Raw genomic sequence first — 13,549 nt, forward strand, 5'->3', positions numbered from 1 at the left:
GTGGTGTAGGAGTGTTTTGAAATATCATGAGTGCCCCCCTTTAATATTTTATTACTGCACTTTGAAAAATGTGTTCTAGCATTATTTATTTGACTGCAAGTCCAAATTTCATACAAAATGTGGGGTTGTCAACATTTTCAATACTTAAACATATTTTGGAGGCCAAGGGTTGAAAACGATACAACCATTTTATTTCAATGATCAATAGTTTTAAGAAGTGCTTAAACTTTAAACACAACAAAAGCATAAAAATGGTAAGCATGAGAAGAATCATTTTGTCAAAAATGTTAATTTTTGGTGACAAACTTTTGCTTGCAATAGAAAACACAAAGAATCCTGTAATCATTTAATTCTCTTTATTTCAAAGCCTTTCCTTCTACAAAGCCAAGATAACCTTTTTTTGTTACAGTGCTTTGTTTAGGTCAGTAGAGGACATCTTTTAGCAGATTTACAAATCCACAAATTCACAGACCAATAATGTTATTGTAACACAGAGCACACACCAAGATTAAAAAATGGAAAAGAAAAAAAATTGAGGTAGCCACAGATTTGACAGGACAGCATCAATAACATTTGAACTGAACTGCTGAGCAATTTTAAGGCCTTTTTCAAACACTCTTAAAATACAACAAGGCACAGGAAAGTGTCAGGATCAGTGGTCACCTCATATGTAAATTTGAGGCTTTCACTTTTATTAGCAGGCTTCTTTGAGGGGGTAGCTCTACCACAACCCTTTCCCTCACAAAGCCACACAGTTAAAATACCAACAACTGCAAACCCAAAATCAAAATTAAACCTGCCCATTGTTCCAACAATTTCAAAAGAGGTTTTTAAAACCACTTAACCATCATGCCAGTTGAAAGACAAATGTTGAAATACATTTTAAACACTCCCTGCTTGGTGCTCAATGATGCTACTTTGTGGTACAAAAACTGCAATAAAAGACATTTTCTGCTAGAAATAGAGACACTGGTACATCAAAGACTCAGTTAAAACATAAATAATAGGTCGGTTACCTTTGCTGCAAAGTATTTTGCTTCCTACTTTGCTTTGACAGTTTTTGGAGACCTTTTTAAACTAAAATGTCTGTGGAGTTATCTGCAGTTTGTTCAACAGGTCAGATAAAACCAAAGGTCAGAGACAAAAAGCATAACTAAATATAGAGCATATTTCACATCCATAATATAGTCATTGGGGACCAAAAATGGAGGCATGCATGCCTTGAAAGCTACATATTTCAATTTAAAGTGACTGAAAATAAAATTAAAAAGAAATTCTATGTATTTTTCATGGAATAAAATGTTGTTAATATTCCAGATAAAGTTAAATGAAAAAGGAAAGTGCTACATAAATAAAAGTCCTGGCCCAACTCTGACTGAACTGAGAGCTCAACTTCATAAAATCAAATTTTCAGGTAAAATAAGCAGCTGGATTTGATTCGATGAGGAGAACTACAGAAAGCTTTTGTCAGCAAAAAGGATACACAAAATAGGACAAATAGTGGGATTTTGAAATTGAGCTCAAAATGCTGAAGCTCTTTAAAGAAAATGTGGGGTTTTCATAGTGTTTTGAGATAGTTTCAGAAAAATCTTTTCTAAAGTTAGGCTTAGTTAACTGTATTGTATATTTTCACAAGAATATTAACAGCCACACAATTTTGAAAAAGAACAGGACAAACTGCAATCTAAAAATAAGTCAACAGCCAGCCGTCATAGATTTCTGCCAACTTCAAATTACTGAATCTGAGATCTGTAAAATAACATTGCACATCCTGGGGTCAGATCTCAGTTGTGGGGATTTGTCTTCTGTCAGAGTTGGGCCTGACAAACAGTGGGGAAATATGAGCTGGAACCAACCCGTTCCCTGATTTAAATCACCTTTGTAAAAGAAGGCAAATTTACAACTTCTTATAAAGAAAAAGGACCAAAGAAACAACTCAACATCAAATGTGAAAAAGCACAGTTAGAAAGTAGATAAAAAGCAAAAATAAATGAGCAAACACAGTTCACTGCCAAGCATTTCTACTAAAAACATAATGTATCATGTACATCAATTAGTTATTAACCTTTGGATGAAAACATCTGTCCCATTAAAGACAATCTGACTGAGAAACATTAAAAAATTTGATGAAATATGCTGAGATAAGAACTGCAGGGTCTTAATGTCCAAATGTGACTTCTGTAACTATTTCAAAACCCCTACCCTCTAGAAGGTGCTTTTATACGAGCCACATTATGGATTATAGGTTGTAATATCCCATTTTCTTTGCATTACATTTTTCACATACTTTTACTGAATAGGTCAGATTATTTTATCTTCCTCTTAAGTGGGACAAAATGTTACATTTCAATGTGGCTTTTCATGTAACCTTCTAATTATTTTCACACCATTGGGAGACATTAGACCATAATAATCAAGCAAAGCAAAAAAAGAAAAAAAAAAAAGACAAACAAATGCTGGACAGATTATAAACAAGGAAGCTTTCTCTGTCCAATACAAAGAAGAAGAGGTTTGGCTACTTGTGGTTAAGTGCAATTTCTCCTGTGTGGTGAAGGCTGGAGAGGCTGGTTGGCACCTGGAGGTCACTTAGTGGAAGTGCTGCTGGCAGTGGATCTTCTCCTCGGCCTGGTCCAGAAGCTCCAGCATCTCCTGGACAATGGCCTTCAGTGCTCGGCCCAGGTCCTCCCCACTGTAAGGCTTTCCAAGAGGAGGCACGTGAATGAAGGCAGAGCGACCGTGGCTCAGGTACAGAGAGGTGTAGTAGGTGAAATCACAGAGATACCTGTTAGCAAAGCAACAAAAAATACCAAAGAAAAAGTCAGCTGCAAGGTTATACTGTAGGTACATCTAGCTAAAACTAAAAACGCCTAATAAAACAGTCACGTCATAACGTCTGTTATAAAGTAACAAAGGTTGTAATGTTAATTTCACCCCCTCAATTTGGAGGATTCAAGCTGAAGTAAGTTTGGCAATGTTTTATTCGATGATACTTTTTTTGTTTTGTTTTGGGTTTTTTTTACATATGTACATACAACACAGTTTCAATTAGCAGCTAGGCTTCTAACTGGTTTTAACACACAGCATCACATCACCCCCATTTTAGCATCCTTACACTGGTTTCCTCTACATTTTAGAATTGATTTTAAGATTTTACTCATTACTTTTAAAGCACTGAAGGGCCTGGCTCCAAACTAACAGAACTTTTAACTGTCCCCTCTTACAAGCCAGGCTGCAGCCTGGGGGCCTCCTGGTCGTTCCAATGTCGAGACTGAAGACTAAAGGTGACAGGGCCTTTTCCATCAGGGCCCCTCAACTTTGGAACAACCTGCCCAAGGAGATAAGGCGTGCAGATTCAAACACCTCCTTTGAATCACTTCTCAAGTCGTTTTTATAGACTTGCATTTATGTGATGTCGTCCTCTGCCTTTTCCATCTCCTCCGTCTTTGGCAAATTTTCTCTCTTTTAATTTTTCTGCCTCTAATTTTCCTTAGTTTTCTAATTTCATCTTAAAGCTTTTATGCCTTGATTTGACTCTTACTGCACTTTTAGTCATCTTAATTGAGTTTTTTTTATTATTATCATTATTAGCTTACAATTTCTACCTTTTTTATTGTTGTACTCTAATAATCACTACTCATCTTCATTCGTTTTTATTTGTTCTTTCAGTTTTAACTTTTATTCTGTTACATCGCTTCTTAATTATCTTTTGTTTTACATTTCTGGTCCTGAGGTCTCCCTTTATGTAGTTGGGTTCCTGTGTTGCCTGGATTCATCTATTATTCTGGGTTTTGGTTTTGGTTTCCAATTTTTTATCATGTTCTTGTGGTTCTTATAATGTATTTGCTGGGTTATTATGATTTTGTGGTTAAAATTCTAGCTGATTTTTTCATGGGCCATTCTGTGTTGAGGCTCTGTCTTTCTTGTTGTGTTCTCTACTTGTGTTGTGTTAAGATGCTTTGTCTTGTTTGTATTCCTGCTTATTGTCAAAACACTTTGTAAACCTCTGTTTTTAAAGGTGCTGTACAAATAAAGTTATTATTATTAGTTACTCTAATGATCAGAAATGCATCTTTTCACTAGACATGCATGGGAGATTGTGTTCAAGAGTTTGCCTGTAATTCTTAATAGCTGAAATAATGAAATTACCCAACACTGGGTGGCTAAGACTTCTATTTTGCTACCTTGGTATCAAAAGAAATATTGACACCATTTGAGTTTTACTAATAGCACATCTAAATTTAGAATCTTTGCATTGTGACATTAGATTTAAGTTCTGATGGACTATGTTGTTTAAACATGATAGGTCATTTTTTGTCTTAGAAAAGGTCTGCCTTAATATCATGTAGGCAGCAGGGCAATTCAACAACAGCAGCAAGAACAAAAAATGCATCCATGCTTAGCGCCACAAAAAAGACAACACTGAATCACGACATTTCCACCAGAGGTCCGTTACAAGTGTTAGAAAAAGAAAAAAATATGACTTGAGGAAGGCCTTTGGGCAAAAAGTTATCATTCAGTGGCAATTTTTCTCTAGTAAGTGTGTGTGCGCATGTTTTCTTGATATTTTGTCATAACCATTTATTACACCATGGGGAAGCACACCAACAGAGGGAAGCCCTCTGTATTATACCATACTGCTTAAAAGCAAACCAGAGGCCAATGAAATGACCCAATTAAATTCTCTCCACCATATAGCCTTTATCTTAAGAACACAGGATGTACTGTGAGTTTCTTGTATCAAGCTTCGTGTTGCTTATGAAGTTTGTAGAAAGGGTTGCCATCATTCAATGTCGCCACTAGAGGGTGTTGGTTACTTGAAACTGTTCGACATCCTCTTCTCTCTTTCTACATCCCCTTCATTTCTCTTTCTGTATCTCCCTTTTCTCTTTTTGCATCCTCTTCAATTTATTCAGCATCTCCCTCCTCTATCTTTCCACTGTCCCCTCTTGTCTTTTTTCAGAATCTCCCTCGATCCCTTTGCAACCCAAACCCAGCTTTTCTGTTACACAAGTCTGGTCAAGGTTTCTGCCTGATAGTTTTTCCTTGCCACTCTAACTTTGCTGAATGCTGCTTAGTCCTGAGCTCATGGGAGGTTAATGTTCAGTCTTTATAAACAATATAACAAAGAGTAGACCTGCCCTCTTTGTAAAGTATCTTAAGATATCATTGGTTCAGAACTGGTGCCATAAAAACAAAGATCAATTGATTGATTGATGGCTTGATTGATCTTCACAAGACTTTCGTTCTTTAATTTAAGGGAATCTTGCATAGAACATGTCACTTTTTTGTGCATTACTTGTTTAAACTATGGTATAATACAAATATATCATAGCCTTAACAATCATTCATTTACTTTGGTAGATGATGTATAGGGTATGGCTGTTAAATAATGAGACTGCACTTATGAGTGTTCTTTATTAAAGGTTGGGTATTTACACACAGTTTCCAATAATTGGCATCTTTAGTTCACCGTTAGCTACTGATTGAAGTGCATGTGTTTTTTGCTAAGGCATCGGAAAATGATTAGCATAAAAGAAATTGTCTCCATTGATAAAGGGACAGTACAGCAAATTTTGCTTGAAAATCTGAACATGACTAGTGGGCCAAAGGTGTCCCAAAACTTGTGACTCCTGATCAAAAGGAAAAACTCAAGCAAATTTGTGGAGAAATTTTGTAACAAACTGAAGGAAACCCACATTTTTCAGAAGGAGTGATTACATGCAATGAAACCTGGATCTTTAATATGATCCTGGGACAAAACAGCACTCAATGCATTTGAATACACCATTGTCAGTAAGGATGAAGAAAACATGTCAAAGCAAGCCCAACTTGAAGGGTTAACAGATAAAAGGGTACAGTTTTGTCCACATGAGGCACCAAAACTGACAAACTTCTTCAAGTAGCTTCAAGCAAAGGCAAATCATACCTTTAAATTTCTAATGCACACAGTTTACCCTCAGTTGTCAGTCAGGCTGCCAAACGATATTCACCTCTTAATGCAATGAGTAAAGTGTAAGGCTAATTTGCTTATTTAGTACACAAACAACCTGGTGTCTTCATCCTTCAATCAGAGGTTGCGCTGGACATTTTTGTCTGTCATTTTGACGGAAAGGGTCGTAAAAATTCCATCATGCCGTTTTACAATCCGTCATTATAATTTCCTCTTTAATATCTGTAATATGATATAATTCAATATGACTTTATTAGCAGTGTTTAATTAACGAAGCACCATTTCTAAACTTATATTCAAAAAACAATCTTTGAGGTTCTGCGTTTTAATGGCTTTGAGAGAAAGATGAATACAGCAGCACAGTGTTTACTCCTCATCATTTTTACGCAGTGACGGTGGAGCAACAATCCCTGTCTTTCAGGAAGCAACTATGAACTGCGTCATTTAAGATATCACGCACAGTTTTGATGATATTTTTAATATCAAGACAATGTAGTTTGACGACCATAGCAGGTAACAGGCTGTTAAAAGGCTGCACTGTGGAGCTGTGCGCATTTGTCTGCTCCACAGCAGTCATAATCCGAAAAAAAACGTCATGCACTTGGACCTTGTACACTGAGTCCGTTGCGTTTGTATTTGCCTTGACTGCGAAAATCTGTAGAATGTGGCAAATAGTTTCGTACTACGGGCCAATGTCTCTGTCACTCCTTCAAAATCCCACTGGATCCATCCTGACAGAGCTTCATACAGCACACGCTCATGCGTCGTAGCGCTGAGACAAGCTGAAGAGATGGAGAACAACTTTTTAATTCGGTCTCTGTTATGACCTTTGAGTAGGCTACTAACATATGCCTTTATCTGTTAGATTTCCATGGCTGATATCCACATAATACTCTGGCAAACTATGGTGGATAAAGTGAGGTTTCGGGGGGGCGTGGTGAGCAAGCAAGAGAGAATAAAGCAACAAGCGCTAATCTGAATCATCATTGACCCATCTTTTTGCGATATTTCAAACTTTGGTGTTTAAAGTGAGGTTTCGGTGGTGAGCAAGCAAGGTGGAAGCAGGGGAACTCTGCATGCCAACCTGTGTACTGAGACAACAGCAGCCTCAGTGCGCCGTCAGCACGGAAACCGGCGCGCTTTCCTTAATCTACTATGTCGAGGTCAGTGAGAGAGCCTACTAGGTACAACATTTTTAAGAGATTAAATAACCTGCTTGATAGTCCATGTGTGCAAAGTGGTAAAGGTCTATGCTTCTGTCTGTGTCTGTGGCTCATCCTCATCATTCCAGCCCGTCAAAATGACGGACAGCATTCAAAATTCTCTGTCATCCTTCAAAAAAATCTATCTGTGACGGAGAATATTCGGTTAACGCGACCTCTGCCATCGATCTATCTGGACTTAGAGTTAAGTGAGTGAGTGAAAAAAAACAAAAGGCTACTTCTGACTGGAGAAAACTAAAGGAAATAATTACCTCCCAGCATCCTTGGAGACGGACACAGCTACTCCCAGACCGGAGGCGGTCACTCTCTTACAGACTGATTCCATGTCAATAACTGAGTCGATACAGTCTGGGCCTCCCACAATGCAACACTGCGAGTCGGGACAGAAGCTGCTGTTGTCCAGGCCCTTATAGCCATGATTTCTGCCACACTTCTCCAGCGTGACCGTGGTGGCCATACCTGAGACTCCAACGTGAACAACCAACTGGACAAAAAGAATATTCAAAAAATAAACAGATTTACTAAAATTGTTCAGTTCTGAATCAAAAAATAAATATGATATATAAGTGACACATCTCTACGACCTCTGGGGTGCTTGAAAGGAACCGTGATTTATGTAACTGGATGAGAAATGCATAAAACACAGATCTAAATCCAAGAAATATGCTTTACACCAGAGCCGGTAAAGACTCCCATGGAAGTCTGTTAATGTAGACCCTTTTTAAGTTGTTTTTTTTTTTCTAAGATTTATTTTTGAGCTTTTCATGCCTTTATTGCATAGAGGACGACAGTGGATAGTGTCGGAAATGGGAGAGAGAGTTGGATGAGACATGCGGTAAAGGACCACAGGTTGGATTCAAATCCAGGCCACCTGTGTCCATGGGTAGTGCCTTAGACCGCAAGGCTATTTGTGCACCCCGACAGTTTTCAAGTTAACGGTATCCAATGTTTTTTAGGGATGCTTGATGTTGGATTTTTGCCAGTATTTGATAAGCCAATATTTACAAATTAATTCAAGTCGATACCAGTATTGATACAGAAATTAAATGTTGATCAGACTGATAATTTCAGTTCTTAAAACACAATTTAAAGTTTGAGGATGACCAAGTTAAGATAAATCAGTCCTTCAACCACACTTTTATTTATAAAAGATCAAGATGAACAAAGAAAAAGACTTCAGCTGACATATGTTTGTTTGTACGGCCAATATTTAGGGCTGATAAAGGCAGTTTTTGTAGCCCAACATTGGTTTTAAATATCGGCGGAAGTTTTAAATTTCTGTGAGTACCAAAATTTCATGTTTAAGCTAATATCTGCTGATACCAATAATATTGTGCATCTCTACTGTTTTTCCTCAGGCAGCCTGGGTTATAAGTTATTATCTGACAGGATCCAGACAGTCAAACCCAGTGATAACTTGCCTTTAAAAATAATCCTTTTTTTTTTTTTTTAAATAAAGTGCTTTTCATAAAAAACTTGAAGACACTGTACAATGCAGAAAAAGATACAAACACTTACATAGAAACATTAAAAGTAGATAATGCCAACAAAACAAACAGAATGACAAAACAACATCAGAATCACACATTAAAAGCCTGTTTAAAAAGGTGAGTTTTGAGCAGTGATTTGAATATGGGTAGGTCTGTGCAGTTTTGAATATGTGTTGGGAGTGAGTTCTACAAAGGCCTGACACATGAAGCAGTACAATCAGATCAAACCTGAAACTGAAGCCAGCAGGAGCTGCTGTAGTTCACCTTTAAAAGCAGAATAATTCTCATGGATTAATCACATTTTGCTCTTACCAGTGGATGATACTGCTTCCATAGTGAAGGAACCAAACTCTGGACTGTTTGATACTCTACAGGAACCTCTGACACATGCAAGTCCACCTCACTTCCGAGTCCAAGCTTCTTTAGTTCCTGTTAAAAAACAAGACTAGGTTAAAACGTAGTATATGGTTGGCCGAAACTATCCGGGATGCCTTTTGAACTGCTGACTTTTATGTTTTTGCAGAACAGGAGTAGCTTTGCCTACTCCCTCAAACAAGGTATCTACAGTGCTTTAGACAGAGCATGGCATCAGTGGAGGTCCACTATGCTCCATGAACCGCCATAAGATGTTGCTACTCCTCTGCTGACACAGCTGTGTAGGGCTCCAAAGTATAGTTAGGCAGGCAGTCGCATACAGACATGTTTGTAGGGCTGATCTTGGTGGTCAGCCAAAAACAACAATATATTTTCAAGTTGAATATGGTTGTCAAAGCTTTCAGTATTTCATTATGTTTGTGACTGGCGACCAGACCAGGGTGTACCCGCCTCTCGCCCAATGACAGCTTGGATAGGCTCCAGCCCCCCTGCGACCCCAAATGGGATGAGCAGTATAGAAAATGGATGGATGGATGATTTACACTGATACAATGCGTTATTTTGATGACCAAGTTTATCTGAAAGCACCAAAACTTAAAAAAAAAACTGACAGTATTCAGTCATACTTTAAATCAGAAGCTGCAACGAGTAAAAGAGAAAGCCAACTGCACCCTTACTCAGAAGGCGGGGATGCAACAGTCTTGAAATTACTCTTTCAAAATCCAAAGAATATTTAAACATGGCATATTTTGTGTTCGTCCAGTACTACAGCTGTCTGACTGGAATTTTTACAACCCACTGACAGACCACTGAGCCAAGCTCAATTCCTCAGGGTTGGATAGGAATGCTTGATACCCCAAGAGAAACGTGCCAAAAAGTAGCATGATATGGATTGTTTTTAAGTACGTTGCTCAAGTCTTGACAGTGGAAACTCAATTCACTGACTACTGTAACAAACTGAACTGAACCTGACTGGTTAGTAGAAACGGATCATAAATCTGTGTGAGCACTTTGCTTTGTCAAGTGTACATTAATGCAGTTTACCTGGTGTAAATGTTAAAAATAAATGTTCATAAATGTAAATTAAAGGTAAGTCTGATAAGTAAAAACTAACACTAAATAACAAAAACAATGTTTTACAGACTACTAAACAATATTCGGCCAAGACTATATCAACACTATTTAAAAAGAGGTTGGGTGTAATGTGTGAAAATGAATCTCCTCTTACAGCTCCATTTACCAGTCTGTTTAAACTTTTGACATTATGGCTACACCCCTCCAACTGTGAATTAGTTGAGCAAATGTCTTCTTCTTTCTCGTTTGACCCTTTACTTTCACATTTAAGGCCCACTACAGCAACTTACTCCACAAAGAATGAACATATTTTCCTGTCTACTGCAAAAGATGCCTTAATTTTAGAATTAAACAATGTTTTTTATCCAAAATGTAACAAATCCCATAAGAAAGTATGTTTTGTCAAAATAATAAAACAATAAAACCACCATTGAAAAGTCAAGAAGTCGAGATGCAATCATACATATTCTAAGTAAGATAAATCAGTGTCAAATTCACAGCCAGTGACCAGCACCTCCCCCTGTCTCCCTGCAGGACCAGCAGCCCTGGACACTGACCCCCACTCATATTGAAAAGAGGCTTGTTTGACCATGTCTGTGACCTCGTCACAAAGCAGCCCATTGTTTGCCTTTAATATCCTTATCAAGTCCGTCTAGACGCCTTGACAACCACCATCATCCCCCACATGCAGGACACGCAGAGCCAGTCGCCACGCTGCTGCAAGGTGGGAAGCCGGCCGGCAGCAATCAGAGCATCATGGCACTGACGCATACATGGATTTAACATTTTATTCATGTAGTAACAGTCACACTTCTGCCCTCTGTCTCTCTATATATTTTTTAAATAGCTTGTGTGGGCTGTGAATTCATGGCCAAAACATGGTGGGCTTTATTCAGGCAGGGTGTCATTATCAAGGACTGACCAATGGGGTGTCTTATGTCCTTGATAATGACTGATATGCAAATGCTGTCAGGTAAGAAAAGTATCAAATCAAAAATCTTGCTTTTGATCATTTAGGATTTATCTATATTAAAGCAGAAATATAGAGATAAAACGTACCTGTACAGCAACCCAGCTGGCATTTACTGTGTGTTCTCCAAATGGCCCAAATCCTGTAAAACAGACATGTTATTATGGTGCACAGTCTTTTAGAAAGAAAAAAACACCAAGTAAAATACATTTAATTTGAAAGAAGTTTAGATATGTGGATTTGAAGGCCATGAGCCTCTGTATGTTAGCCATCTCTACGTTGTAATCAAGCACAATAAGTTCCAGACCTTTTGTGTTCTAGTTATAGCCTGAATTTGATTTATTCTATAATTTTTTTTGTTCATTATTTAGATAGAGATGCTTTAAATTTTTAACTGCAGTAATTCTTATAGAATCAAAATAAAGATAAAATACAAAATATCCTGTTAGTCATTACTGAATCAATAGAATCCCCTCATGCTTCACTTTATACTTGACCTACAAAATCCCAGCAGCTGCCTATAGATGTTCACTCAGGCTTGTTTATGTAGGGATCTATAACAGATCCCCTTCCACCACCCTTCCTAGGGTCAGCAGGTCCCCTGGGGGTTGGGTGGGGGGGGGTCAGTCTGTCTGACAGGCTGCTGAAAAGGAGCAGAGTGAGGGGGCCGGCAGCTGCCAGCCGGCGGGCCATTGTGAAGGTGCTGTTCCCAGGCAATCTCCACATCTTCTATCAGCTGGGGCTGTGAGGTCCAGCAACCCTTTGTGTCTGAAAACACCAATTCACTGCTTCTGTTGTACAGCATGGTCTCAATGCAAAAGAATGTCATTTTGGGCTTAAAAATAAGATGTTTTACAGGATGGTAGGGGAGTTAAAAGAGTCTTGTTTTGGTCAAAACAACTCAAAGTTATTTAGTATTTAATCTGTTTTTCTTTATTGGAATCATTCCAACCTGTACCTGTAGGTATTTTCAGTTAACAATGACACAAATGTGTGCATCAAAATTGAACTTGCTGAACAATTCTTCAGCTAAAAACATGACAGACAGTGCAGATATATTCACTATGAACTGTTATTTTAAAAATGGTAAAGGACAGCAATAAGACTGGATCAAACATAATTCTAGGAGTTTCTTTAAAGGCAAAAAATACAATGGCATATTAATGCTTAAACACTATCACTAACTGTTTTAGTTTCTTCTTTCATTCCCCCAAATAATCCAGATCTGTAAAGTAACACTTCATCTGTAAAGAGGTCGAAGTGAAAAACAATATCCTGACTATTCAAGAGAAAGATGCAAAAGAGTCTCTTCTTTTGATTAAAGTTTTTTACTCAAGTCTCTGCTTAAATTACTTCACATTAATGTATGAAAAATATCAGGTTAATTTAATGTCTTTAGATAGGAGAGCCCCGGGATTCCCCTCCTCGTAAACAATGACTGTGTTATGCTAGTGACAGCTAAAAACTATAGACTTCACATTACATATTATAATACTTCACATTTAGATATACTTTGACTTAATTATTCTGTCTTTAAATATAGGTAAAATTACCATTTACGGCTCTTCATTACACATGGTCTAACATGATTTACTGTTGCATTAACATGAAGACATGTAAATAACATCTACTTTCTTAAGAGTCTTGTTATCAAATCTATTTATTTAACCGTAATGTTATGTTTTACGTTGTGGCCTTTAGGGAAAGTCAACGTAAACAACAACGGGGAGATACCGACACCAGTTTGTCAGTGAACACTGATAAATCTATGTATTTCTCTACACTTCAATTCATTTGTTTCTGATAATGTTTTAATTCCATCTATGTTTGAAAACGTAAACATCAACGTTTCCTGTGACTGCACGGAGAGAGGCAGTTAACAGCCTGACGCCATTAACGTTAGAGCAGCTGTCATTTTCACAACTTTTCCTCCACTTTCGCCCACTGTTTAGTCTACCGACGAGACACGACAACAACCGCTGGAAAAAGACGACAAACCTGTAACAACCACCGTCCGTTTATTGTTATCCATCGCCAGTCCCGTTGAAGAGGAGCTGTTGTCTTTTTATTTCGGTCTTCCGTCTGAACCTGGACCGAAAAGAGAGCTCGAACCCTCCACAACCAGCGGTTTCGTCTGCCAGACACAAATGAAACCGGTCCTTCTCTCTACAGGCTGCGTGAGACGCGACGTGATTACGTCACCAGTAACTGGAGTTCATTAGGGGGCCTCAAAAGCAAAGTGATAAATAGAATAATGTGCCTCAGAACGATTCATGGAAAGCAAACCAGTACAACACCTGTTATCTATCAGTGTTGCATTGTTTTTATGTCCTATGAAAGACACTAAATTGGAGCTTCCCTGTTCATCTTAAAATCACACTTATACCTCTCTGTTCTGTGAGTACAAAGACTTGTAGTCTTTTCCAACGTAGTTTCGACTTACTCTGCTTCAACACAGTATTAAATA

At 38.0% G+C, this 13,549-nt stretch overlaps 1 protein-coding gene across 1 annotated transcript; it reads right to left on the reverse strand.

Moving 5' to 3' along the window:
• Positions 1 to 341: 341 nt before the first annotated feature.
• On the reverse strand, positions 342 to 13,226 carry LOC121512551 (pyroglutamyl-peptidase 1-like). The gene is made up of 5 exons (XM_041791865.1): positions 13,081 to 13,226; positions 11,172 to 11,224; positions 8,976 to 9,092; positions 7,425 to 7,657; positions 342 to 2,782 (listed from the first exon to the last, which is right to left on the reverse strand). Exons 1-5 carry the CDS (start codon positions 13,112 to 13,114, stop codon positions 2,587 to 2,589), a joined length of 633 nt encoding a protein of 210 aa, XP_041647799.1. The 5' UTR covers positions 13,115 to 13,226; the 3' UTR covers positions 342 to 2,586.
• Between the last annotated feature and the right edge of the window lie 323 nt (positions 13,227 to 13,549).

The sequence above is a fragment of the Cheilinus undulatus genome, linkage group 7 (assembly GCF_018320785.1).
Source record: "Cheilinus undulatus linkage group 7, ASM1832078v1, whole genome shotgun sequence".
NCBI lineage: Eukaryota > Metazoa > Chordata > Actinopteri > Labriformes > Labridae > Cheilinus > Cheilinus undulatus.